Source organism: Dermacentor andersoni, chromosome 10 (genome assembly GCF_023375885.2).
Source record: "Dermacentor andersoni chromosome 10, qqDerAnde1_hic_scaffold, whole genome shotgun sequence".
NCBI lineage: Eukaryota > Metazoa > Arthropoda > Arachnida > Ixodida > Ixodidae > Dermacentor > Dermacentor andersoni.
Window position 1 is genome coordinate 129,887,033 of NC_092823.1, and position 27,733 is coordinate 129,914,765.

Here is a 27,733-nt window from a genome sequence, read left to right on the forward strand (position 1 = left end):
TCGGTGCTCGTATTGTGACAGGAGAGGGCACATATGTTTATGTAAGTTAAGGAACACGTACCATGTTTCGCAACAGTGGCACCTTTCAAAGCTTTGTACGCTTCATCGCATAACACAGCTGCGTTGAGGAAAAGCTAACTTGAATGGCACTGTTATGTGAATCATACATACTGTTTATCCACATACATGTTCATCCATACATACTGTTGGGGCGTTTTTTCTGTCTTTTGTTAATACAACCCGCCAGTTTCTTCGACCAGTTTCACCGGTTCCATCAGGATCGAATTAATGGAAGTCGAATGTATAACTGATGGAATGAGTGGTGGGCAAACTGAGCCGAGCCAAGCACTTACAGATCGCGTGAGTAGGTGGCCGACTTGGACAGCTCTTGCAGGAGAAAACGAAAGAGTGGTGGAAAGCGCAAGAAGAAGACATGGCCCGTCAGGCAGTTCTTCCTCTGCGTCTCCTCGCGGCTACGGTTCACGCCGAAGATGCGGGTCATCAGTGTGCTGAAGAGTAGAGTTGCAGAGTTCCTCACCTGCATGCAATGATGGTTTGGTATATAGACCACACGCGTATTCTGCTATAACACAAATTCATGTTTTGAACAGTGCTGTTTGAAACAAATACACAGCTCAAACTAAGAAAGAGCAAAATTATTGCTCCATACTAGTTGAAAAAGGTTCCTCTGACAAACAAAAATCTGCCATGAATTAGTACTTCCATACAAAGCACATTTCTGAAAGAAAAAAAAAGAACAAATTTTGTTTTATTTTTCAAGCAGCAAAGATTAGTTATCTGAAAGAAATTCAATCTCAAGCACATAAAAAATGTTCATGTACAGCTTACAGTATAAAAATCCAGTTCGACAGCACCTAAAGAAAGCAAATCTTTATCTGAAGTGCTATTAACATTATCTGCCCCCCAAAAAAAACCGACACCACACCTTTGCTGGAGCTGCATATAGCACTGCCAGTAAGGTAACCTTAGTAAATCCTTACACAACTCGCACAAACCATGAGAACTGCTCCAAATCTCCATTCCACAGTTGAATCTAAACGTAACAGCAAATGACTAGATTAACTGTAATACTATTATACAGCTCAGGTCCTTTATCATGTATCCGGTTATAGTGCAGGACCAGACATAATTTGGTCTTTTCTGACTCCCACTTATCCTCCCATAGAATTCTGTATATATACATACCGCTTATAGTACACCCAAGCAAGACAAGTACCAATTATAATGCAGTTGCAGGACAAACCCACAGGCAAGCAAAGGCACGCCGGCTAAGGGGAGAACAACGAGGCCAATGTGGAGGAGGAGATGTGGAGGAGGAGATGCAGAAGAGGAGATGCGGAGGAGGAGATGTGGAGCAAGTGAACAAGCAAGAAACAGAAAGGAGGGGGGAATGCAGTGGCAGCATGCTGACTCATTATGCTCGTGGGGTTTGGTTACCTAGGCGACAGAGAAGAATTTTGCTCCGGCCATTTGGCAGCCATGCACAATCCGCATCAAATGCCGGCACATCAGTGCTCTTTCCCTCTTAAGTTAGTATGCAGAAAGTAAACACGGTCACCAACTGATCTGTTTTGGACACGGAAGGGGTTGCAAAAATGTCTGAATTATCGGGGAGGCCAGAAAAATTAATTGCGATGGTAAATTCAATTAGTTGTTTTGGAAACTCCAGCGCGGCAGGAAAATCAGTCGAGGTTGCAAGTGTGTTCTGCATTAAGCCCACCACGATGCACATCATAGCAAAGTGCAGATATTATGCATCCAACCTTAATTTCACAATGCTCTCAGTTTGAACTGTGTTCCATAAATTCGTCAGCTCGGAATGTTGCAAAAGCATCGCAAAATATTGCAAATACAGGCTCCCATGCGCTGCCGTTAGTGCAGCCTGTGCGCATGATCTCGCACAAGATCAACATATATTCGTTTACAGCTACGAAAACATGTCAAGGACAAGCTTCCTGTGACAGCATGACGCCCAACACACCCGCCAACTAGGCCTAACCAGCACCGTCTTGTCGGGAGTTGGTGGCCAAAGTTGTGGTTTGGTGCCTAGTCATTTAAATACTTTGGAGTGGCTGTACAGCACTAGGGAAAACGGAGGAACCACCTCACTAATGAAAGTGAGGGCACATTCTGGTTGTATGCTTCAATTCCCAGAGACACGCAGCTGTCTGCATGTCCTGCACATACATGCCTCTGAAGAAAATATTGTTTTGGTTATAGTGTGGTACCGCTTATAGTGCAGAAATGCACAACTCCAGCAACTTATGTAATAAGCAGTCTATGCTGCATGAAAACAAGGTGCGGGCATTACACACGTCAAAGCATTTTTTTTTATTATTTAGCTACTTTGCCAAGAGAAACAAGAAATGCAGCTTCAACATCATCCAAAAGCTTGCACTGCTTGCTGACACATAAAAAACGAGTAGAAAAAAATGAGGTACTCACAGACCAAATCTTGGATTCAAACCCAATAATAGCCACCTGAATGCCATCAGCAGCATACGGCATCACTGCATCCCCAAGTCTTGCTTCTCGAAACAGTGCTCGTAGCACATTCATAGCATGAACCTGAAAATGATGGCAGTGCAGTTTTGACAGTTCAAACATTGCCTGGTAAATGTGAGAGATCAGAGATGTCACCATCAGGCAATATTTTTTTTCACCTGAAGGTTGCATCAAAAATCAATCTGAGTAGATTCAGTACCTTTGGTTCAACTGATGCCTCAGTGTCCATGGTTGCCAGCACAAGAAGTTCTCTGATGGCTCGATGGAATGTTGCTAGTGCCCGCACCTCCGGCTCCGACACTAAGATGGCCTGCAGTTAAGCCAAGAGCCTAAAATATCTTGACTCAGCATTACAACAAATCATTTACTTCAATGCAATAATTAACACACGGCTCCTTCATTACCTCGCAGGCCTAGTGATACGAAGGATCACATCAGTTTCACATTCCAGAGACAACTAGCTGAAAGGCCATGAAAAAATTTATATGCAAATTTAGCCTTCACGAGTAAATTTAACGTAATGACGCATTCCATTGAAATCACATAAGGCAAAAGTCACTTAGCTCACAGCTCCATTTGGCGTGTAATTGCTTAGAATTTTTGGGGCATCTTGTACACACGAAAATACACTGCAAGTGTTTAGTTGCAGTGTTTTAGGATATGGAATGTTGCCCATGTGGCTTCTTTCAGTATGACTTTTAAACCTTTCAGTGTCAGGCTTTTTTCAGGTGATGTGCACCCAGCATGAATATATTTTTTTTTTATTACAGAAAACACAATGGTTTATTTTTGGCAATGCAGAAGGAAAAAAAATGACAAACATAATTGCAAATGCTCTCTCGGTAGGGTCCTCGCATTCCTATCTGACAAAAGAAATAAAGAAAGTTGCAGACTCAGAAACACCACCATCCTCAGCACTTTTTCATGGTGTCAGGGTCAGAATCTGCATGGTTTAAATTGCCTCTTTCTCTAACGACAACCTGTTATCTTCTGAGACTGAGCTTGGCTCGCATTTGGAGACGGACGAGCCACCGTTCCAATGAACAGATGAAGTTGCCTTCTGAGCAGCCATCTCAATGTGATCATGTGGCCACGCTCAAAGAAGGAGTGCTTTTGTTTATTCAAACATGACCAGGCAAGTCAAAAGGAGCAACAAATGAAACTGAGTGCAACAGATGAAAGGGATATGACAGAGGCCAGAGCCATGCTGGAAAGCGCACATGAACAGAAGGAGCACCCTCAACACTGGAAAGCAGGTGTGCTGTAGTAGTGAATATAGTGAGAGAAGAGAGAAAGAAAAAGCAACCTTCTATGAACATACAACAGATGGCAAAAACATGCAAGAGCGGTGGCCCTATGTACCAGTGCAAATATATGAATCGACATTCTCTGCCATAGCAGTGTGCCAAGTCTAGGAGCCACCCCTCCTCATCTGAGGACAAGCACATAGTGTGGCACAACCACGTCCACACAGGGGCACGTTCTGCAGCCGCTAACAAAACAAGACCCAGCAAACTCAGAGAAAGAAAAAATATGCTTCTAGAAATACAGTCGACTTCCATTAAGTCGATCCTGATGGGACCGACCAAACTGGTCGAATTATCCGGCGGGTCAAATTAAAAGGCAGAAAAAACGTTGAAACGCGGTTGATTCCCTTAGCTGCATTGTTTCTGAAGTTAGCTTCGCCGCCATACTGCGATATTATGCGGTGAAGCATAAAAAAAAAATGGTGCCACTGTTACAGGGCATAGCATGTGTTCCTTAATTTAGACACGCACACGCACCATGTCCGGTCACAGTACGAGCACTGAGACTTCTAATAAGTTTACTGGCACGCCTCCAGGGTTTTAGATAGATACCTGCTCTTTTGTTGGCTTTAAATGTCTCCTCGACTTTGAGTTTCTTTTTTATTTTATTGCTTTCCTGTTCACTAGCTTCCCCAAAACACAAATGGTTTTTATCCGCTTCTCGGTGCATGCCACGTGAGTGCACATATAATTAAGGAACGTGTACTATGCCCCATTAACAGTCTCATAGAAACACATGGCAAGTGAAACGAGTGCACAAATCATCACAGTAACATCAGGAACAGCTCTGAATGACTGCCAGTATGCTTATTAGGCACGTAAGTGCTTGTACTGTGACCAGAGATGGTGCGTGTGCACCTGTGTAATTAAGAAACAGGTACTGTCTTGCGACAATGGTCCCGTTCCATTCCCGGTATGATTCACTGCATAACACGGCTGTTTTTCAGTGAAGCTGACCAGCCAAGTTCAAAATACAGGCAAAGGCCAATTTTGAGATCGAAGAAATTGCTGGCTCTCCCGTAAATGAGAGCAGATGTAAGCGTGAAATGGCAACCAGCAAAGCCGATTGGTTGGAGATTATACTACAGTAAAACCTCGTCAAACCGTACCCACTTAAACAGTAGTTTCGTTTTAAAAGTAGTAAATCAAATCCCCGACTCAGCGGCCATTGAACATAATGTGTTTTGTATCCGCATAAATCGTACCAGCTTATTGCGTACGCATCGGTTAAAACGTAGCGTTTCAACTTTTCGTCGCGCAAACACGGCGGTGAGCCGTCTCCATTGGGCGGCCCGGCAGAACAAGCCTCAGAGATCGAAACAACGGCCTCCAAGCGCCCTGTGCGTTTGCGCGAAGCTACATCAACATCAACACCATTTCGACGCTGTGCTTTCTCTATGGCCATGCCAGAGAGCGGTATGACGTGCTTTCTCTATGGCCATGCCAGAGAGCGGTATGGTGTCGGGCAAGCGAAGACTCGCGTCGTTCGAAGCTTGGATAAAAAAGACGCCGGGTGCTCAGCATAAAAGAAAAATTAGGCATCGTCCGTGCTGTCGAGCGTGACACGAAGAAGTCGGCGCTGGCACGCAACAGGGATCTGCTGCTGGCTACAGTGGGTGGCACTTGGAATGCTAAGAAGTTGTTCGGCAGCGCTGCTGCGACCGCGAAGACATGTCGGCTACGAGGTTCGACTTTTCACTATCGTTGCCTGTGTTGTTGCCGAAGTGTCGACTAGCGACAGTGATGAGGACAACACGGAAAGCGACAGCACGGGCGATTTTAGCCCGACAGTGGCAGAAGCTGCGCGTTACGTCAGCCTCATGAATGCAATCGTTGCGACGAGAACAGGGGCGCGATAACGTAATTCTATTCCAAATGAAAAGTATTCTAAACTCCAGCATCCGGCAATGAAAAAGGCGCCCCCGGGACTTCTGCAGCACTACTGCGCACGTGCACGGAGAATATGTAACGCCAACGAGGAATCTGCCATGCGAGTGTTTGCCGAGAAGAGGGGGCTGGCTGAAAAGCTGGCACGCAGCTTCAGTAAGTTTGAGGCCGCTGTCGTTGTCGTGCTAGGCCGCTGCGGCATCAAATGAAAATAACAATTTTGTCGCGCGAAGTGAATAAATACTGCATGTTTCTTTTCCACTTTCATCGCACTCTCTCTGAGTTCCGTTTTCGACAGGTAAGTGGGTGTTCTCATGCTATTCGGTTAAACAGTACTACCGTTTAGTACGTACTTTTTCCGAGCTCCGGCCAACTACGGTTTAACGAGGTTTCACTGTAGACACAATCTTAAAATGGGTGTAGTGCATGCTTGCAACGACACAACCCACTGCACCACACCGTACCATGCCATACTGTGCACTGGTCCATATGGACGCTGCCCGGCTAGAAGAAAACTGGTTGAAGGCGACACGAAAGGCAGCGAAATACACCAGGGAGAAAGAGCGCACTGCCTAGCTAGAAGAAAAAGGCAGCTGAAGGAGGCACCACGCAGTTTGGCGCCATCTGTTCAGGTGATGCAAAACCCGCGCTGCGGAACTCACGGATTGCTGACGTTCAAAAGAGCATAGGCAACCCCATCTTAGCACCAAAAGATTACACTCAAGTGTATGGTGCCCTGTATCTGCCTTTTAAGCGTCGTTATTGGAAATTACAAATAAAACTTCAGCGTCCTAGAAATACAGCTTGAATGGTATTGTGAGCAAACATTAGAAAGAAATCGGAAGCAATATTTTTTTCTAACTTGTTCGGGAAGTAACTAGCGTAAGTAATGCAGTCTCGATTGGTTGCCTGGATTATCTCGTTTTGTTCTCACAACTTGCCCGGATGTTCTCATTTGAGTGCCCGGATAAAGGCTCTGGCTTTTGGCTCAAGGTCACTTGAAGGTCGCCGACAATGGGAGCTGAAAGCATTTCATGCTTAGTGATGAAGTTTGGGCTCATAGAAATGCATGGGCACCAGCCGGGACTTTCGGCTGGGATAGAATTAACCAAAAAATCTAATTAACTGGAGTCAAATTAACAGAAGTCTACTGTATACCACAGACAGCAGAGCCACCTCGAAACTTGCCAACTTTGTATAACTATGCACGTCCGAATGAAGGGACTGAAGAACATAAGCTGCCTCAGTGACATGGCGGGACAGAAACGCACGAAAGTACAAGTACGTCAGTGACATTGAAAGGGTTAAGAAATGCCAGCTGCCAGTTATCACTTGGACAACCAGTGGGCTGTCATTAGGTATTGTTTAGTTGGTAAGATGGCACAGTTATGTGGTGGGATAAACTGAGTCCCTGAATTTACAAGGGAGTGCTAGTTTACTGATGGACTGAATATCAACTGCTGGAGAGTGGGCAAAGCCCTTCACCTACCTGAACCATAAAGGGAATGCCAGCACTCCGGCGTGTGGCACAGACACCTTTCTCTTTGATGACCGCCATGATGTTCCCAAGCCAGGTAGAAGGAAGCTTCGCCAACTCTGGGTGTTTGCACCTGGCATGGCAACAAAGAAAGATGCCACAAACAAAAAGAGATTGCATTGGTTTCACAAATGCTTCAGCAGCAAGCGAGCATATTATAGTAATACAGAAGAACCTCGATGATACAAACCCATTTGTACGATTTTCTGGCAGGAATGTTCGCAATTGAGAATACAAAAAGTTATTCAAGTATTAGGGGTGTGCAAATATTCAAAAAGTTCTAATATTATGGAAAATAAAAGTTTTAGTGTTCATATTCGATTTGAAAAATATATATATTTGAAAATGTTTTAATATTCAGTTGGATATGAATGTTCAAATCAGATCGAATACATTTCTGGCTCTGCGGGTGCAAACACGGTTCTTAGCATTTGTTTCTATCTAATCGAAGAATATTGGGGCGATATCGTGCTGAATTTTGCGACACTTTTGTGCTGCTAGCGAAATTTCGCCTATACTGCATACTTACTCACTAAACGTTTTAACGTTGCGGGATAGCCAGCCTCTCAACAAGGGGCACGGGTTTGTGGACAGCAGGGTGCACTTTTTTTTCTTTTTTTGCAGCACCACCCTCAATTCTGAGCTTATTGCTTGACAGCAAGTGCGATGAGTGACAAATGGCACAGGGTGAAATGACTCCGAGTTTACGGGCATTTCATGTGGTATAAGGCACAGTCTGACAAGGACAGCTAGTGGGAATTATAAATTTCCCAAGTTAACATGAGCCAAATACATAATGTTTTAGTATAACAGCTTACTAGTCTAGTTTTTTTAATATTTACAATACAATTACAAGGTTCCAACATAACAAATTAACCCAGCTTGCTAATAAATGCACGTGCATATCATTATTAAATATTCAATTCGATATTTGAACCTAAGTATTTGCATTCTATTGTATTCAAAAATTTTGATATTCACACACCCCTGCCAAATACAGTTATGCTTCTTTTTTAATGAGTTAATATGTTCCAATAAAACATGATCTTTTAGCATCAATGTTCAGTACATCGCCAAACGGTGATCATATGATACATTTTGCAGCCATAGATCCCGTGCAAACAAGAAAAGGTGGGAGGCACACACCATCCAGAACAGTGGCCACCTGCAGCAGCAACTTACCTGCAGTATTCACCCAACCATTCATTTGAAAATGGCGGTGTGCACTCAGTTTCCTACTCCGGTACCAGCAAATTCTCATGTGGCTCGTCACACGCAGCGTTCACAGCTATTGCTGCCAAGCTGACTGCGATCAGCATCTTCACCTATCTCTGACACAGTACACGTAGCATAATGACACTAGAAAGGTACTGCATGCTTTTAAGAGGTGCTAAACCAAATGCACGACCATTCTCTGCTGCAGGAGGCGCAGTATGAGTATTACGTCAGTTCTTGTGGTCCCGTAGTATTCCAGCATTGCCCACGAGCTAGATTTCATTTTTGTTTCCTGTTACTGTCTTATAACACATAATGGGAAAACGACAATGCGTGCCTTATGCCACTCTTACCCCGCACCTCGACATTCGTTGGCATTTCATGCTGCAGCAATATGCGCCGAGTGGGCACATGAAAACTTGCAGCCGAAATGCCCCACTCGAAGAAGCTGCTGGCACAAGCCGAATTCGAGCAGTGCAAATGCAAGCTTGCTAAAGCCGCAGAAACGACAGTTTGCATCTCAGGCCGCACAAGCCCGCACAAGCGTGGACATGTCATGCCATGAACAATTCATGCATCATGTAGATGTGAACTGCAGATGAGCCTGCCAAATTTTTTAGCTACTTTGGATTGCACATTTTCCAGGTTAGTACATTTTTTTCTCGCATTCTTTTACAAACGTATCAACAAGGTTCAACTGTACTAAGCAGTAACATACATACCTCCAAAGCATATGGCAGAGCTTTTGGAAAGCAGTGTAGGCTTGCTCAAAGGCTCCGCGATGCCTCACTGTCGACATCTGCTCCATGAAGAAGTCACCAATGGACAGCACCTGTGGAACACACAAATGAAAAGCAAATTGTATGAGCACATGCCACATTTGACCTGCCTTTGTTATCTGCAACGTGGCAGCAAGTGCAATAAAATACACGGTGTGGGTGTAGCAGGCAACAGAAGGGCACCACATTGAGTACTCCCACCTATGAGTTAACAACACTGTTTTATTAGTGCAGGCCTATAACCCAGGCTTGTAACACATGCAGAGCAAATGCTCCATCCACTTGCTTTCTAAGCCTATTTTATGTCCACTACAGAACAAGGTTAGGAATTGCTTGACCTCTCCATATTATGTAATGAGAGAACCTAAGATTGACAAGAAAAATATGGATCCATTACTGCACCAAGGTGGCCAACTCCTTAGCTCACTGGCTCTCAGAAGGTTTCCTCTTCCTTTATCTTTTTAAAGAAGAGCTTTCTTTTTTTCCTGCTTCCTCAGTGTTTGGTGTTTGTCATCGTTTCTTCACCGAATATATTAGTATATAGACAACTTCGGTGACTTGGCAAGTGCTCGAATTAACCATTTGCTGCTGGCAGCTGTATGGCGTAGACGACCACTTGAATCATTGGGTATGTGCTCGAACAGACAGTTTCAGCACTCAGTATGTGTAACTGGGTACCTGCCGCTAGGTATGCGCCCATTCTCAGCTAATCCCCTAGAATGAATTTACCACTGCGACACGAGCAATGTGAAACCTTAATTATATTTAGATATGTGTCACACTTTTCTGTGCATACACGTCACCTTTGCCCTCGCGATGCAGACAGCTAAAAGCTACAGGCAACAAGGCTGTGCTCATGTCATCCACTAGTGTTGCTGCCTTGCTAACTCAAGCAAGCTTTGCATCATTTAGGTTCAAGCACTGCATTGTATCTGTGCATTTTTGTGCCAGAATCAGTTGCCACTCCCAAGCCCGAAGATGTAGTGGCCAGGACAAGGATTCGAATCGAGGACGAGTACAGGCGTTTCATGCCATCACTCACCTGCTTCAACGACAGGCAAACTCCTGCATTGGCAGGTCCAGCTTCCAGTGGGCACGTCTCACAGATCTCACCAAAGAAGAGGGACACCTCACGGTGTGCACGCCAGCCACAGAGCAGCAACATTTGCGCCACTACAGCGGTGCTCTTAACGACATCCACAGCTGGCCCGTCACCATCCTCAGGCGCCAGCTCAAACCTGCGACCCAGACCTTTTTGCAGCGCAACTTGCATTTGCTCCAGAAGACCTGCGCATGAATTCACAGTTTCAGTGCAATGACATTGCAGAGTAGACCCTGGGCACTGAAAGTTATGCCAACAAAAATTATGCAAGACACCAGCACTTCGCAATGCATTTTAATTCACCCAAGACACCATCCCCATTGTAAAACTCAAAAGAAATGTAAACACATCTTTAAACTTCCATGCTCATCAAGTGCGTGTGAACTCTGCACAATTCAAGCCCACAGCTGTCTAGCGCGCAGCTATAGAGCAATGCAACATCACATTCAGTTAATTTACTCAGTCATGTTTTGCACATGTCTACAACTACAGTACAGTCGATACCGGCTATATCGAATTCGCAAAAAAAAAAACGCCTATCAGTTTGATATAGAGCATAATGTGATATAAGCCTGCTAAATAATTGGGTGTCATAAAAGCACATACCATTTATAATATCACTTTATTGATGAAATTAGCTTAGTTTTGCATGAAATAGTCCTGCATTTTCTTCTGCTTGGGCAATTTCGTTGCCTGTGATGCATGCACTTCTCCACAATGTCTAAGGAGTAGGAGCAGCTTAGGCCACAACCTTCCGCATTCGCGCAGAAGCACCGGACTAGTGCGAGCGCACCAATCACTTCGGAGGATGTGGGCAAAGGACCGTCGTTGCTTTCCTCATTGTGCCCAATTTCACTTGTGCTCGGTATGATGTCGGCAATGTAGTTTTCGTTTTTTGGCTCTCCCGTGGTCGTGACACCATCATTTGCACTCACAAACTTGTCCACCACTGATTCGTCAACAGGTTCCGGAAATTCTGACAGCTCGCTCCAAACTTCAGCAAGACCGGCAACGGCTTCATCGCATTCATCAGAATTTAGAGACATCACCAAGCACGCGGAAGCCGGCACGTCTGAAGCAAATTTGGATGAACCACTCATACACGGCCGTGCGTTCGTATAGAACGCCACGGGCACCGGGTCGTGAGTTTGGCCGCTTTAGTTTTAATCTTCCCCTTATTCTTCAAGATCGCGCTGAGAGTGCTCCTCAGAATCTTGCATGCTGCAGGGACATCCGACTTCTCAACGCATTCGACCCGATTTATGATTTCGAGCTTCACGACGAAAGGCGAATTCTGCCGCTTCATCACGGCAACACTGCAGAAGAAGGCCCACAAGGTGCACACACAATGAACTAGAAAAGCAGCGAGACACCTCGCACTTTCACCATCTTGCACGACGAGGGCACAAAAGCCTCCGATTGGCTGCATGAGCAAGTGCTGCGGGTGGGCCAGGATAACTTTTGCAGGAAGGTGTCGACAGCTCGCTCGACGCAGCGCGGTCATGGTAGGGAGGGCAGTTGGATGGAGCCGCGCTGTCAGGTTTCCCCGCCACCATGAAGGAAAGCTAACTTCTGGGGGCATTTTCCTGCCGCTTGACATTCGATATATCAGGAGTCACTGCTATTTTGTTCGATGTAAGCGTAATATTTGCTATATATATATATATATATATATATATATATATATATATATACTCATTGCAACTATACCTTGTCCAGAAATTGTTCGATATATAGAATAATTAGACGTAAATGGGTTCGATATAGTTGGGTTCGACTGTACTAATGCAGAGAAAAGTGACAAAAGCTGGTCATGCATTTGTTGGGTGGCATCTGTCCTAACTGGAACAAAGATATATATCTCATATATAACAAACCACATGAGCTAAGACTAAAGGAATAAATAAAGAAAAAACAGTGTTGCACACAAGTGTACAGTCGGCGTCACCCTTGTGTAGAGTGCGAGAACGGCGGCCTCTGGGGCGCTCAGTAGCCAGCCAGCGACATTTAACACCTAAGGAAGCTGCTGGGCTGAAACGTGCTCAGCAGCTATTGTTAGATGTCGGGTCCAGCAACTACCGTTAGATGTCACTGGCTGCCTCTGGAGCGCCTTGGAGACCGCCATTCCCGCACTCTACATAAGGGTGATGCAATCTGTACATGTCAACAATCCAATATCTGATGAGCCGTGTACATGACATTAAAGAGGTTGCCTCTACAGAGCAACACTAACTCCTCAGAGCAACAGCTACAAGTAACCAACAAGCAAAAGGTTTCAAAGTTGCAATGATATCTATATCCCTCAAACTACAATACACATTCCTAGTACACATTCTCTGCATATATATATATATATATATATATATATATATATATATATATATATATATATATATATATATATCATCATCATCAGCCTGGTTATGCCCACTGCACGGCAAAGGCCTCTCCCATACTTATCCAACTACCCTGGTCATGTACTAATCGTGGCCATGTTGTCCCTGCAAACTTCTTAATCTCATCCACCCACCTAACTTTCTGCCGCCCTCTGCTACGCTTTCCTTCCCTTGGAATCCATTCCGTAACTCTTAATGACCATCGGTTATCTTCCCTCCTCATTACGTTTTCAATTTTTCAAGTCTTTGGCATCCCCTTTCTTATGGATTAGGATTATGTTAGCATTTTTCCAAGATTCCGGTACGCTCGAAGTCATGAGGAATTGCCTATACAGGGTGGCCAGTTTCTCTAGAACAATCTGCCCACCATCCTTCAACAAATCTGCTGTTACCTGATCCTCCCCAGCTGCCTTCCCCCTTTGCATAGCTCCCAAGGCTTTCTTTACTTCTTCCGGTGTTACCTGTGGAATTTCGAATTCCTCTAGACTATTCTCTCTTCCATTATCGTCGTGGGTGCCACTGGTACTGTATAAATCTCTATAGAACTCCTCAGCCACTTGAACTATCTCATCCATATTAGTAATGATATTGCCGGCTTTGTCTCTTAACGCATACATCTGATTCTTGCCAATTCCTAGTTTCTTCTTCACTGCTTTTAGGCTTCCTCCGTTCCTGAGAGCATGTTCAATTCTATCCATATTATACTTCCTTATGTCAGCTGTTTTACACTAGTCGATTAACTTCGAAAGTTCTGTCAGTTCTATTCTAGCTGTAGCGTTAGAGGCTTTCATACATTGGCGTTTCTTGATCAGATCTTTCGTCTCCTGCGATAGCTTACTGGTATCCTGTCTAACGGAGTTACCACCGACTTCTATTGCACACTCCTTAATGATGCCCACAAGATTGTCGTTCATTGCTTCAACACTAAGGTCTTCTTCCTGAGTTAAAGCCGAATACCTGTTCTGTAGCTTGATCTGGAATTCCTCTATTTTCCCTCTTACCGCTAATTCATTGATCGACTTCTTATGTACCAGTTGCTTTCGTTACCTCCTCAGGTCTAGGCTAATTCGAGTTCTTACCATCCTATGGTCACTGCAGCGCACCTTGCTGAGCACGTCCACATCTTGTATGATGCCAGGGTTAACGCAGAGTATGAAGCCTATTTCATTTCTAGTCTCGCCGTTCGGGCTCCTCCACGTCCACTTTCGGCTATCTCGCTTGCGGAAGAAGGTATTCATTATCTGCATATTATTCTGTTCCGCAAACTCTACTAATAACTCTCCCCTGATATTCCTAGTGGCTATGCCATATTCCCCCACTGCCTTGTCTCCAGCCTGCTTCTTGCCTACCTTGGCATTGAAGTCGCCCATCAGTATACTGTATTTTGTTTTGACTTTACCCAACGCCGATTTTCCACGTCTTCATAGAAGCTTTCGACTTCCTGGTCATCATGACTGGATGTAGGGGCATAGACCTGTATAACCTTCGTTTTGTACCTCTTATTAAGTTTCACAACAAGACCTGCCACTCTCTCATTAACGCTATAGAATTCCTGTATGTTACCAGCTATGTTCTTATTAATCAGGAATCTGACTCCTAGTTCTCGTCTTTCCGCTAAGCCCCGGTAGCACAGGACGTGCCCGCTTTTTAGCACTGTATATGCTTCGTTTGGCCTCCTAACTTCAGTGAGCCCTATTATATCCCATTTACTGCCCTCTAATTCCTCCATTAGCACTGCTATATATATATATATATATATATATATATATATATATATATATATATATATATATACACCTTTTTTTTCCAAACTGCAAATAATGCTGGTGAGACCACCTATCTAGACACATGCCTAACACTGGAGTCACAAATAAAATTTTAAGATAATCCAGGATTTCAAGCCAGAGGTTGAACTCCAGGAATTGATAGGAGCACCTTTTTATACCAGCATGTGCATTCCTATCTTCAGCGATTCCTGAGGAAGCCACACTGCTTGCAGATGATAGCTCTCCTGCTGATTAGCCATTGACAGCAACCAAATTCTTACCTGGATCTCCAGCAATGTCCAGCTGACCTTCAGGAGATGCATTGCTCACTACTGGTCCGACCACAGTAGCCACTTCAAATGCTACCTGCATTGACTGGCACAAAACTGCTTTCCACGAGGCCACATTTTCCTTTGCCAATTGCCTGCAAGAGAAACACAAGGCCAACAACATAATCATAAATATGTAATTGCGGCAAATGTCGGTATTCACCCCATTCTCTTACGATTACCTTCTTCCGGGCACTTTTATTCCATAGCAATAATAATCACAGTGGGCCATGAGGGATGTCATAGCAGAGGGCTTTGGATTATTATGACTATACATGGGGTTCTTAAAAAACTGTACATACAAAGAACAGTACACAATTTTTTGCAATCCACGCCCACCAGAATGTGGCCAACAACCCAATGCTCAACAGCACAATGCCATAGCAACTGAGACGCCGCAGCAGGTAAAATACAGTCACCAAACTTTCAGATTTTTAATGCAATAGTAGCACTTTCAAAATGGCAGTGAACACAGGCCAAGACATATTTTGTGTAGCGGTTAAAAGTACTCACTTCCAATTGACTTTCCTCAGAAGAGCACGAAGTGAGATCAGAGCACCATATAACGGACCTGTTGACGAAGCTTCAAGGAGGTTCTTCTTGGCCACCTTCAACTGGCTTTCCAGCTCAGATAGAACCAGGAATGTCGTCCAGAAGACACCTTCGTCTTCGTCCGGGCTTTTCCGCAGCTTCTTGGCAGTTCCAAGCAATGGAGACAGACCAATGAGTGAATTGCACAGCTTTTGCGAGACTTTTGCAGTCAGGTTCAGCGTGGAGATGAGATCGAGGAAGTATGCAGCTGTGACTGAATCCGGAGGCCGGGCACTTTTTGTTAGCGCCACAGTTGCCAACAGGAGTTCTTCAATCCAGCCCTCATCCTGCAGGGTCAAGAATAAAAAAAAAAAACAGACAATGTGGCACAACAATATTGAAGGTGTACTTCCAAGAAAAACCATGGGAGGCCCTGCAATAAAGCTATGAGCAGCTCTGTTATGTCAAACGTGCCGCACATAAGCAGTGCTGTAAAGCGAAAAGGTTCCTAAGGTTTGTGTGCTGTGCTTGCATAGCCATAAGGCCTGTACTTAAATTCCAAGTTTGGTGAACACATCTGGCTATGCTTTTGCTTACCTGACTGCACATTGGCAGTGGTTCTTAAGCTTTTGCTCGTTGTGAGCACCTATACCTTCCCACAGGTTATTCAGAGGCCTCTTTCCACACATTTTTACCATCCCCACCCCCCCCAACAAAATATATTTCCTGACAAACGTAGGAAAATACATCAATTTCGGGTCAGAAAGAGTTGCATCCTGTCATATGAGATGCTGTCATGATTACTTATTTTTTGGATCCACCAGTGCATTGGATGAAGGAAACCAGGGTGTTGACATTAGCTTTTACAAAATACAGTTGAGGTAACAAATCCTTTTAAACATTAAGCAGTGCTATTGTTTTTGATTTGACCTTATTCAATGTGGTGACTTGCACAAATGTGAATTGATGGCGTGCTTCCGCTTGAAGCCCCCGGGGCTTAAACAATCCCTAGCATAATAAGGTGCAACAGGGGAAAAATATTCAGAAAATGCATAATGCATCTTTTCCAAATACAGTCGCCGACTGATTTTTTGGAATCCGAAAATTCGGACCTGCTCGATTATTCGGTCTGCTTCGCGGCACCGCCATTCTCCCCATAGACCATAATGTATAACAACTGCCGAAAGTTCGGACACCTTGCAACCGCTAGTCTGATTTTTCGGACACTCCTTGAGCCAACTCAATCAAGAGCACCATGCACCGACTCTGACCGGTGTATGGTTCGACTTGCTGAACATTTTTGTTTTGAAAGGAGCCTCCTTGCTGCTTCACAAAGTGGTGCTACTACAAATCCCCACTCATCATCATCATTTCTGCCTGGTTCGATAGAGTGGCTACAGCAGTTTCGGCTTCAGCTTAGTAAGCCATGTCAAGACAATCCAGCAGCTGATTTGTTTCTTTTTTCGTGCACGACGCTGCGAGCAGGCCACATCTTTCGTTTGTACGACTGGTGTTGGCGTGAAGGCGTGGTGATGTTTGCTTTGTGTGCTGTGTCGAGGTTGTGGTGATCCAACGCGGCATACGGAAACACAGCGTCAAGTGTCTAATGACACCAACAGTGCCCGCACAGACTGCGCTGGGGAATGCCGGCAAGCGGGTGTCAGAAGGCCTAGGATTTGTTGCCTTCCGATGTGCTCCGTACTGACGCCGAAAATGTTCTGCCGAGACCTGCGCAGTGGTTGCATTGCGATTCTGGACACCGCCTCATTCATCGGGTTTCTGCTGCACCGCCGGACGATGACTCTGAGTCGGAAGATGATGCACCATGTGCTACGCTGCCATCGCATGCGGAGCACGTACAAGCAGTGACTGTGCTTTCAGCCGCCTATAGTGACCGTATGACCCTCTCCGAGATTCAGGCTTATCTGATTGCGTGTAAAGGGAACAGCGTGCAATGGCGCATTCACGATTTCTTCAAGCCTACTGCTGAGCCCAAATAAGTGCGTGGAAATAAAGAATTATTTTTTTTTTTTTGTTTGTCTTAATCTGCTTTTTTGGACACCTGTTAATTCGAACATTTCCGCAGTGCCGTGAGGTCTGAATAAACGGTCGGCGACTGTAAACCTACGACGTTGGTGCCTCCCTATGCGTTTTAAAGAGCGTTTTTCACAGCCTTATATTGCGAATCGAAATGCCTTTAAAACAAAACAACAAACAGCACCAATACATACCTGAGGTCTCCCCTGCATTCCAGGCAAAACAGCGAGAAGCACCTGGAGCACTGATGTCTTGTTGGCCTCGTAGGGATCTTTGAGGCACTGCATCAGGGTAAGCACCGCTTCCCATGACCACTGCACTGACAGCTGGGCACTCTCCCCTGCAGAATGATGCATGACAAAGCTGACACTACTAAATACCATTTTTTATAATGCAGTCAACTCCAGGTAATTCGAGCTCGGTTAATCAGATTTCTCACTTAATTCAAATGCACAGAAAGTGGTGGTAAGAATCCATGGTAGAGTGTATAAGCGCAACTGGACGAGGACGTAGAAAGAAACAGATACACAGACACAGCGCTTCAGTGTAAGTGGAAGCGCTGTGTCTGTGTATCTGTTTCTTTCTACATCCTCGTCCAGTCGCGCTTATACACTCTACCATGGATTCTAACCAACTAGCCCGTCAACGTGTTTTAACCAAGGTGGTAAGAAACCATACATTGCTATGGAAAGATAACTCGTTTGGTTAAACAGGAAAGCAAGCTGCTTCAGTCAATCTGACCTCCACCAACCTCCCCTGGTGCCATCTCATGCTTGCAGGGGTAACTAAAAGCTTGGAAAAAGAAGAAATTTAGCAGACGCAGCTACTCGTTCCCTAATCAATGGCGGTAATGGCAGCAACTTGTCCTGCAGGGATGATGATGAACTGTGCTGCGCCATGGGCAATGTCTCTTTTGGGGATTTTGTCAGCTCGGACAACAGCGTTGAGGTCTTTCAGCTACTTACTGATGGCAACGCGTATAGTTACCGTATATACTCGTGTAATGGCCACACCCATGTAAAAGCTGCATCCAGAACGTTGTAAAAAAAACCCAGAAATATATTTAAGGATTACCCATGTATAGGCCGCACCCTTGATTTTTGAGAAGGTAGGCAGTGTTATCTGTTGTGTGGTGTGAGAGTTCTGAAGCTTCTCTTTTTTTTTTGTTAATTGGTGGCAAAACAAGACAGCGGTGCCGAGTTTTCAGCACCTCCAGGTAGCAAAAGCACAGCCTCCAAGATTTAGCAGCTACCTCCGAGATGCTGCAGTTGCTGGTCTGTACAGTGTCACCATTTATTCCAACCAGCAGGTAATGTGCTATGGGAATAGCCAAGGATAGCCGGACTCAGTACAAGCAACTACTGTAGTTCAATAAAGGCAAATACCAGCGAAAATATTTTTAAAAAATATATATCTATATAGTCTTTTTCTCTGTGTAATGGCCGTACCTCAACTTTCACCCCAAATATTGGAAAAAAGCCTGCGGGCATTACACGAGTATACAGTCGAACCCACTCAAAACAATATTGAAGTGCCATGAAAATTTCATTGTTATAACCGATAACTGTTGCTATAACCGGGTTGCGAAAAAAAAATCAAAATGGGGTTATGGCGTAGCTGTTCCGAGAAAATTTACTTTTTCGAAGACATATTTAGCTCATTCGATAATGGTTTTCAAACTGACTGCATTCTTCTTGATTTTCAGAAAACTATTATGGCAAGGAGGCCAGTTTTTCTTCCCACCACCTTCCTCCACCGGCTTCTGATAGTGTTGACTTATTTAACTGTAGCTCTGCTTCCTGCTCGCTCTGATCATGTGTTGTTAACAAGCTACGGCTGTAAGCATTCAAGAATGGCCCTGCTATAACAACTGCAAAGAGGGGTCATGGGCGGCAAGTGACATACGAACTCTGCCAAGGCATCACTTTGGTGGCCCCAAAAGGCACACTTTAAAAATGCGGGACGGTTGCCGTGGCAGCATCGCTGCTTGAGAAATCCAGAAGAAATACTGGGACGTGATAACCACAAGCATTTCACCGCCTACTTCCTGCTGGCTTGCACTAGAAAACCACTGTTACGATTTCGATCGGGTAAGGCGGGTCTTCACCGCAAGAATCGAAAAACGACGAAGCCAGGCATCGGTGATGATGAGAAAAAGTAGAAAAGATTGTACTGTATTCACTTCATTGGTACTGTCGGCCAAAAAAGTAAACGGACCACGGCTTAGGTGGCCGGAGCTGTTGCGGGGCCACACAAGGGCGCCGGTATCTCGCTCTACGCTCCGACGGCGAGAGTCCCCCGAGTGACGCCAGACTTCGCCCTCAGTCTCCCACAGGGCCTTGTCACGCTTGATAAATTTCTAGTGCGCTGTTCGGTTGCTCTGGTGCTGATGGCTGTGACAAGGGGGACCGTGCATTGCTGGTAGTCGAGCACACGGCGCTGTCGCAAAGTAGCGGACGGCAGCGGGGCATCAAACCATGGCACTGAGAAGGAACGAAGACTCGTTCTGATCGTTGTTTTGTTTATATTCACCTTGTCTTTCATATTAGTGCATGTCGCCGGCATCCACTGCTGTTCCATTTTAGGCAACATAATGCAAGTAGCTGCAACGGCGACTACGATGACGCACGCTCTTTCATGCCGACGCGGTAAGTTACAGGCGCCAAGCTTTGCTGAGGGTACGGCTTTTCTGACGAAATTACTTTTCCGGCAGCAGTGGGTTTAATACTTATATCAGAGAAGCCTCTGAAAACTGCTTTAATTAGCTACTACAATGTATAGGCCATTACGAAGCTTTACAGACGTACAGCCAGGAAGAGATAATTGGGAAGACGAATCGGAATAACTACAGTTAGTAATGAAAGTTTATTCACAGAAGCATTCCATGACTTCAAGGGGTCCTCAGTGCGATGAAAAGTTGCTGTCGACCGGGATGACTTGGCTTCCTCGCCTTGGCATAGAGAGCGCCGCCACTATAGCTTCGGATGTCCGCTCAGCGCTTCCCACTCTAACTTATCGCGCCGACGTGAAAGAGTGCGCATCACCGTAGCCACAGTTGCAGCTACTTGTATGATTTTTCAGACCAACGTGGTGTTAAATCATCAGTGCTAACATCAGCTTCATTGCCATTAATTTTTGCACATTATTAAGGACAAGTCCACATTTAATTAATACTGAAATAACAACCACTTTTTGCAGAAATACAGTTAAGGGGGGAAGAGGGGATCAGAATTAACTTTTTTGTTTCTTGACAGAAACGGCTGAAATTTGGCACACACACTGCACATTGCAATAAAGAGACAATTCTAAAATTTCATTAGGATATCTTAATTAGTTTTTGTTTTATAAGAATTTATAAGTTCCTTGCTTGTGGAAAGCCTGGCACAGTAACGAAACATGATAGGGAGCTGGAAATACTTTGCATGTTTGCCCAGATGTCTAATCTACATCAAGACAGTGTTTGATTTTTTTTTTAGTGCGCTAATAATTTTTTGCTTAACATAACATGCACATGACTGTGCTTCACTGCATGGAGCCATGTAGTAATTGTGAAATAATTAAATAATGGAAAGATAAAGAAACATTTCAAGACTGTCTTTAAGTACAGCACAGCTTGTGGATCACAGCAAAACAAACTGGACCAAAATCAGTCAAGCCATTGTTGTGCTACGCTTTCCACGAGCGAGGTGATTGACAAAAAAAATGCAATTGAGAAAACTGGCTACAAAGTTTGCAAAGTTTTAAAAGCACTGCAAACTTATTAAAAAGCACCAGGGCTGTAATATTTTGAATCATTGCTGTCAGGCATCTTCTTACACCTTTGCCTCTTTATTTGGTGGGCTTTGGATGCCTTCTTCAGGCGTTCTTCATCCTTTTTTTGCGCCGTTTGCAGTAGTGCATGACCACCATTTTCACTGCCAGGCCGAGCCTGGTAACGCAGTGTACACCCACAGAACGCTGTTGGCATCTTGGGCACAGAGCTTTAGCGATCAAAGAGTTCATCGCGGAAACAGGCATAATAATGAACTCGCAGTCACAAGGGGCCTAAATTTGTTCTTGGCATTGCTGCTTCCGCTCAGTCGCTGACACTGCGCGAAGGGAGTCGCGAACGCTGCATGCCTGCGCTTCTGCAGTCACCGCTGACACAAAACGCAGCTCGAGGTGCGTCTGAATCGTGCGACGATTCGTCTGGTGAGCCTTGAGTCACCATACAGTATGTAGCTCGTCGACGGTTGGGGCTCACTCGCAGGCTGCAGGTCCCTGTCGCACGATGCATCGGAAACGCACACCGTCTCTGCCGGCGATGGAGACCTTCGACCCGCGTCGCCTCCAACAACGCGATCTCGGTTGCTGACTCGCGCGGCCGTACGCACAGTTGCGAGCCTCCCTTGGCACGTCTTCCGGTGGCTTAGTTATCAGTATCGATGTCACAGGGCATTGTCGGCTTCGCTGCTGGAATAGCACGGTGCAAGATAACGCGGCACGTTATCCGCGTGTTCAGTCGGGTTCTCCGCTTCTCCCGCTGGCCGCCGTCTTTTTCTCGCCGTAGGAGGCTTGCGCTTCCGTTTTCCGAAGGCATGCTTCATTTAAAAGTTCTTTTCGAACGAGCGACGATCCATCACTGACCTGGGAGCTTTCATAAATCCGAATTTTGCGAGTGTCAAGCGAAGAACGACGCCGGCGTGGTTTTCAAAGCAGACAACTGCCGTCCGCTGTGGTTGCCAGCTTGCCCGCTGCTGCAGCAGCAACCAATGGCGAGACGCCTTTCAGTACGGCAACCAATCGGAGGCCCGCTTTCATCGCAGGGCCCGTGTGACCGCCTTTAGCAGACCCGCGCTTCTTTTGTGTTTGTGCGTTTGTTACAAGATGGCGACGACCGAAGAATTCAGAAACGGAATGGCGAAACTTCGAGCGTTCGAACGATACCAAGATGGCGGCGTTCGGTGGCGGGAAAGACGAGTTAGGGCTCCGCAAACTGCGGTGATTTTACGTGATTTAAAGCTGTTTTCTCGCCCTACGCACTGATAAATTAATTTTTTTCGGGCACTTTTAGTGCGTTTTCAGTCAAACCATATTGATACAATGTAGATTAGGCATTGCAGATACCGAAACGCATCGTTGCCAAAAATCGATCTTTTTTGCGATTTTCGCGATCTGATCCCCGCGTCCCCCCTTAAACCTCGCTATAACGAAGTTGGTAAAATCGGCTATTTGCTTCGTTATATCGAAATTTCGTTGTGTTGAAATTCGACCTTTTATGCAAATAAGTACAGTTGCCGATCAATTTTTATTGCATGGAAGAGGCCGCAGAATTTTCAGAATTATCGAGCCATGGAAAAAAGCAAGTTTGAATGAGAAAACAGTTCATTTTGATAAATTTGGGTGTCGGTAACAAATGATACAGTTTCATGCCACGCACGTCGACCATACCTTCTCTGCAGTACGAATTAAGCGAAGCCAGCCGCATTTTCGCATGCACTCCAACCCCGCCGCTGATAGCGTCGCCCGCTCTGGGACAACGCTATCAGGAAAAGCGCCGGCAGCGGGGAGCGAATGCTTCGCCTGCCTCTCGTTCCAACGGGTGACCGAAACTTGAGATTACACAACCTCCAATACTAAATGCACGGTAAGACATGTTACATGATGCCGCGCCATCTCAACATGCCCACTCTTTGCACATGCAGCAGATTACTTTTAAAGCAGGGTGCGCGGCTGCGTATGCGCTCAGCCATGCGCCAGGAATTGAGACGTACGCCTACTTACCCCCCACTCCAGCCCCTCGTGCATGCCTGATCGCATTACCGCGAGCTCGCTCCCCCCCCCCTCTTTCCCTTTGCTTGTGTGGTAAAGTGGCATTCATGAAGTCACCATCTTTCTTTCCTCACCCTCGCACACTTTCACTTGCACCTAAAGCACACAGTGCATGGGACGCGATAGGATCTTACTGCACTTGCACCTCATATGGAACAAGATGTGGATCTACTTTGGCGGTCGCTCTTGCTGTGTGGCACGTGATTTTGGAGGTCCGTTTGCAAGCAGCCACTTGTAATTCAATCATTTGACCATCTACGTCCGCGGAAGTTTCCATTTATTGTCTCAGCACTAATTTGCAGCGGCAGTGAAATTTCGTTATATTGATATCACATACAATACAGAGCGGGCGACGCTATCAGCCGCATGGGTGGAGTGCACGCAAGAATGTGGCTGGCTTCGCTTAATTCGTACCGCCGAGAAGGTATCGTCAATGTACGTGGCATGAAACCATATCATTCGTCGCCAACATCCAAATTTATCAAGACGAACCGTTTTCTCATTCAAACTTATTTTTTTCGATCGCCTGATACTTTGGAAAATTCTGTTGCCCCTTTCCATGCAAGAAAAATTGATCGGCAACTGTATTTATTTGCATAAAAATCAAATTTCAATACAACGAAATTTAACGAAGCAAATAGCCAATTTTACCAACTTCACTATATCGAGGTTTAAATGTATTTCCGCAGAAAGTGGTCGTTATTTCAGTGTTCATTAAATGTGCACTTGCCCTTAATCGTGTGCAATAATTAATGGCAATGAGGCTGATGTTAGTACTGATTATTTGACACCATGTTGGTCAGCAAATCATATTTTCGATATCTTCATTTTTGCTCCTGGCAGCTTTCACAACTAGCAGGAAATTTGCTTTGCGTATAACCTAACTTACATGTCATTTAACTAAATATGAAATCCAATGTCAAGATTTTTCAAAACAGTGGCCGGTTTTGATCACCTGTCATTTCAGAACTGTGAGCGCAACCATCATTTTTCTTGAAGAGCTTGCTGTCAGAAGGGTTTGACTGGTCTCTGGATAACAAGAGCAAAGCATTATAGTAGCCTGCAACTGCTGTAGAAAGGAACAAAGGAACAAGCTATCTACGTGCCTGTAACTGCCCAACTACTTCAGCATCCTACCATTATGCAAAAGCGTCACTGTTACGACTGTGCATCAGCCACGTGAATCTGAGCACGCCAAGAGCTGTGAAGTTACATCTTCTCCGACACTCTTGCTGAAAACTACAAAGCTCAAAAGGTACAATGTCAGTAGATCTGCAACGATGTAAATCGACTACTGACAAATATTCATCTCCTGGTAATAGCATATAAACTTCTGCTTCTTTGTGTGCTGGTGGCAGTGCGTCATGCTGTGTCCAGGCTAGGGAGCCTTACTTACACCCACTTACACCCCTTTCTAGCTGCCCGTGTTTTCTCTATAATGTACAAGTACTTTTTTAGAATGTTCGTTTTGTTGCGTTAACATAGTAATCACTCGGGGAGTATGGCTGGAATATTCAATGCTAGACCAACACTCGAACTGCTTCAAATCATCGAAGCACCATGGCAAGCATAAGAGCTTCCAGCAAAATTTCCTAGAGGAAATTCTGACCCTAGCATCTATGGGAGTTGCAAGCATGGCGGTTCAGCCAGCTTGGGAACGATGGGTAATGCATGGATTTCCCTAAACTTTATCCTTCTGGCTTCAAACATCTTTGAGACATAGGAAAGCAGCCACTTTCAACAAAATGTTGCATTTTAAATGGAACAAGTCACAACAAGACCTTATTGCCTTGCAATGCTTATTAGAATGGTACGAGAGCTTGTAAATTCAGAAGGACAAGGTGCAATATGTCAGAAAAAAAAGTCACAAGCATAAATATTACACTAATCTGTGTACCAACCATCATTCCCCTGGTAACTGAACAATCGCACCGCCAGAGTTCTCTCTAATGATGTTTGCGGAAAACTCTACCATCACAGCCACTATAATACCCAAAATGCAATATACATAGACGTCAAGGAGATCTGACCTTTTGAAGCGTGGACAGCAACAAGGACCTCCAGGACAGCAAGTGCCGTGAAGCGGCGGCCAAAGTTTGCGCCTGGGAAAAGCTGCTCCATGCACGCGCCGTGCAGCCAGGTCACAAACTCCTGCATTCAGGAACGGTGCAGTCAGTGCTGCAGTTGAAGTCACTAGGTGGCAGACACACTAGTAGACCAAAATGAAATCACAGGGTTTAATGTCTCAAAAGCAGCACACGGGCTTTGAGAGATCCTGCGATGGAGGCTTCCAGGTCAATTTTGACTGCCATAGGTTATTTAACCTGCTCGCAAATATAACTACCCAAGCGTTCTTGCATTCCGCCTCCATTGTAATGCAGCTACAGTGGGGGGGAATCAAACCCGCGACCTCAAACTCAGCAGCAGAATGTCATTAAAATATAAGCTTGTCTATGAACGTATTACCATTTGCCGGGTTACCGGAGAGATGCACGGCAACAAAAATGTTGGTAGCAACAACTTGTGATGCAGAACTTAACCAGACCGTGCACAATGCTAATACTGTAGTGACAGCAACATAATTGTTAACCTGCAGTCCTTTCATGATTTGCTTTCAACAAGAACACTCACACAACACGAAAAAAAGTCCCAGTTTGCCTCAAAGGAAAAGCATTGATAGTGATAGCCAAGCATTAGACAACAAGTACTCGTAGTAAGATTCGCAGTTTTATTGGCTAGGCACCGGGAACACAGCACGCATGAAGCCACCAGCCATCTTGGCTTGCCTTAACATTTGCGCCCAGAGGAGATTACTTCCAAGGTATGGCGCACAGGCCACATAGGCGATCCCTCCCACTCACAGCCTACAGCACGCACGGCGTGACAGGAACTTATTGCACTTGGACTTAATACGAAACATAATGGCAATGAATGCAAAAATTTGCCTGAAATGCCTATAAAATTTCTATCACAACAAAATGTTTCAAACATGTTTTATGTTCACAAAGTGTCACAAGGTGTTGCTAGCAGCTTAGCTGCTGCCGTCCGCAAATCCAGTAACACAGTAATCCGTATATGATAAGTTTCCAAGCAAACTAAAACTCCTTTTCAGGTCTGAGCAACCGCAGTGGGTACAATGATATGCATACTTATGCTAGGAAGCTTTATGCAAGAGGACAGGATCATCCCTGGTACAGACAAGCACAGCTGTGAGGGCCCAGTGATGAGATAACACAACACTACAACTAAACAGTAGGACAACAGGTTCCTGACAACAGGTTCCCAAGTTTTCTGCTAGCAGCTTTCATGCCCAAACTAGTAATACATTTTCTAATGTACAGCGAACTCCAATTTAACTCGACACCTGTTAGTGCTGCTACACAACTTTTGATGATTCAACTCAGCAGAAACTGAGAGATGTTTGATTAATTCAGATTAAATTAAAAGATGAATGGAGAGGCATTCAAACTTCTTGTTGATCTATCGGTTGAGATAAACCCCAGCCAGCTATACCAATTAATGTCCCCACATGCATTGCCTTCGAAAGGTTCATTGTCTCAGTGAAGCGGGCACGCATTGAGAATAAGCGAGCTTCGCACAAGCACTGTTCTAACTCGATTCTAACAGGCCTTTGATTGTACCGTGCACCCGTTTTCCATGATAAAAAGAAAAAGGAGGGGGGGTCGTCCTATACAGTACCCCGCACCTCACGCTTTCACGCAGAAATAAAACTCTCTCCTTTGGAAAAACAAAGATGTACTCTCAATAAGTTAAAGTTGCGATGAATAAAAAGAAGTCGCAGTTTCACCTGAAAGCAAAGCAGCGATTGCGATGGCAAATTAGTAGACAGCCATACAAAGTAAGGATAGTAGCTTTATCAGTTGCATGTTTCAGGAACACCGAATGCCCATGATGCCGCCCGATTTCAGTCCATCTCCGCACATGTGATCACTTTCTTTTTAAATGCAGCATCATGATGAACTTGGTGTGTTTTCGCAGTTGGCACTTGCATGCTGATAGAGCAAACACAGAAAACGGGAAGACAGACAGTTGACTAACCTAAGCACATGGAGGAAGCTACGGCAGCTAAGCTCGAAGCATGTACAAGGCGGCCATCTTTAAATGCCGATGGCGATATGGGAACGCAGTTTTATGGCTGTACTCGATTCATGTGCACACAATTTTTGGACCAGTTTTATCAGAAAAAAGTGCACGTTAGATTCGAGTAAATACAGTACTCTTGGCATCCATGAAAAAGAGGGCTACTGCGGCACAAGACACTAGAATACCACTCAACGATTTCTTGCCCACCTGATGCGCTTCCAGCTGCGAGGGAATGAGCTGTGCTTGCTCCTCAGGCACCTCTCCTCTCCTCAACTGCCTATTGAGCAGTGTGCTGCTGTCGAAGATCCTGTTCAACACCTGCAGCAGTTGCAGGAAACAAAGCAACAAGGACAGGGGTTTAATAACCTTCTAACAAGCTTTCAAGTCATTGCAGGTCTACCAAGTT

At 45.0% G+C, this 27,733-nt stretch overlaps 1 protein-coding gene across 2 annotated transcripts in view; it reads right to left on the reverse strand.

Moving 5' to 3' along the window:
• Window positions 1-27,733, reverse strand: part of THADA (Thyroid adenoma-associated protein homolog) — a 102,100-nt gene that overhangs the window by 28,068 nt on the left and 46,299 nt on the right. For both annotated transcript variants that reach the window (XM_050192686.3, XM_050192685.3), the window contains exons 18-28: window positions 27,535-27,645; window positions 25,254-25,374; window positions 17,607-17,752; window positions 15,358-15,722; window positions 14,797-14,939; window positions 10,294-10,538; window positions 9,195-9,304; window positions 7,210-7,330; window positions 2,726-2,836; window positions 2,467-2,589; window positions 354-538 (exon numbers count right to left, since the gene is read on the reverse strand). In XM_050192686.3, coding sequence (XP_050048643.1) covers window positions 354-538; window positions 2,467-2,589; window positions 2,726-2,836; window positions 7,210-7,330; window positions 9,195-9,304; window positions 10,294-10,538; window positions 14,797-14,939; window positions 15,358-15,722; window positions 17,607-17,752; window positions 25,254-25,374; window positions 27,535-27,645 — 1,781 coding nt within the window. The remainder of the gene's footprint in view (window positions 1-353; window positions 539-2,466; window positions 2,590-2,725; window positions 2,837-7,209; window positions 7,331-9,194; window positions 9,305-10,293; window positions 10,539-14,796; window positions 14,940-15,357; window positions 15,723-17,606; window positions 17,753-25,253; window positions 25,375-27,534; window positions 27,646-27,733) is intronic.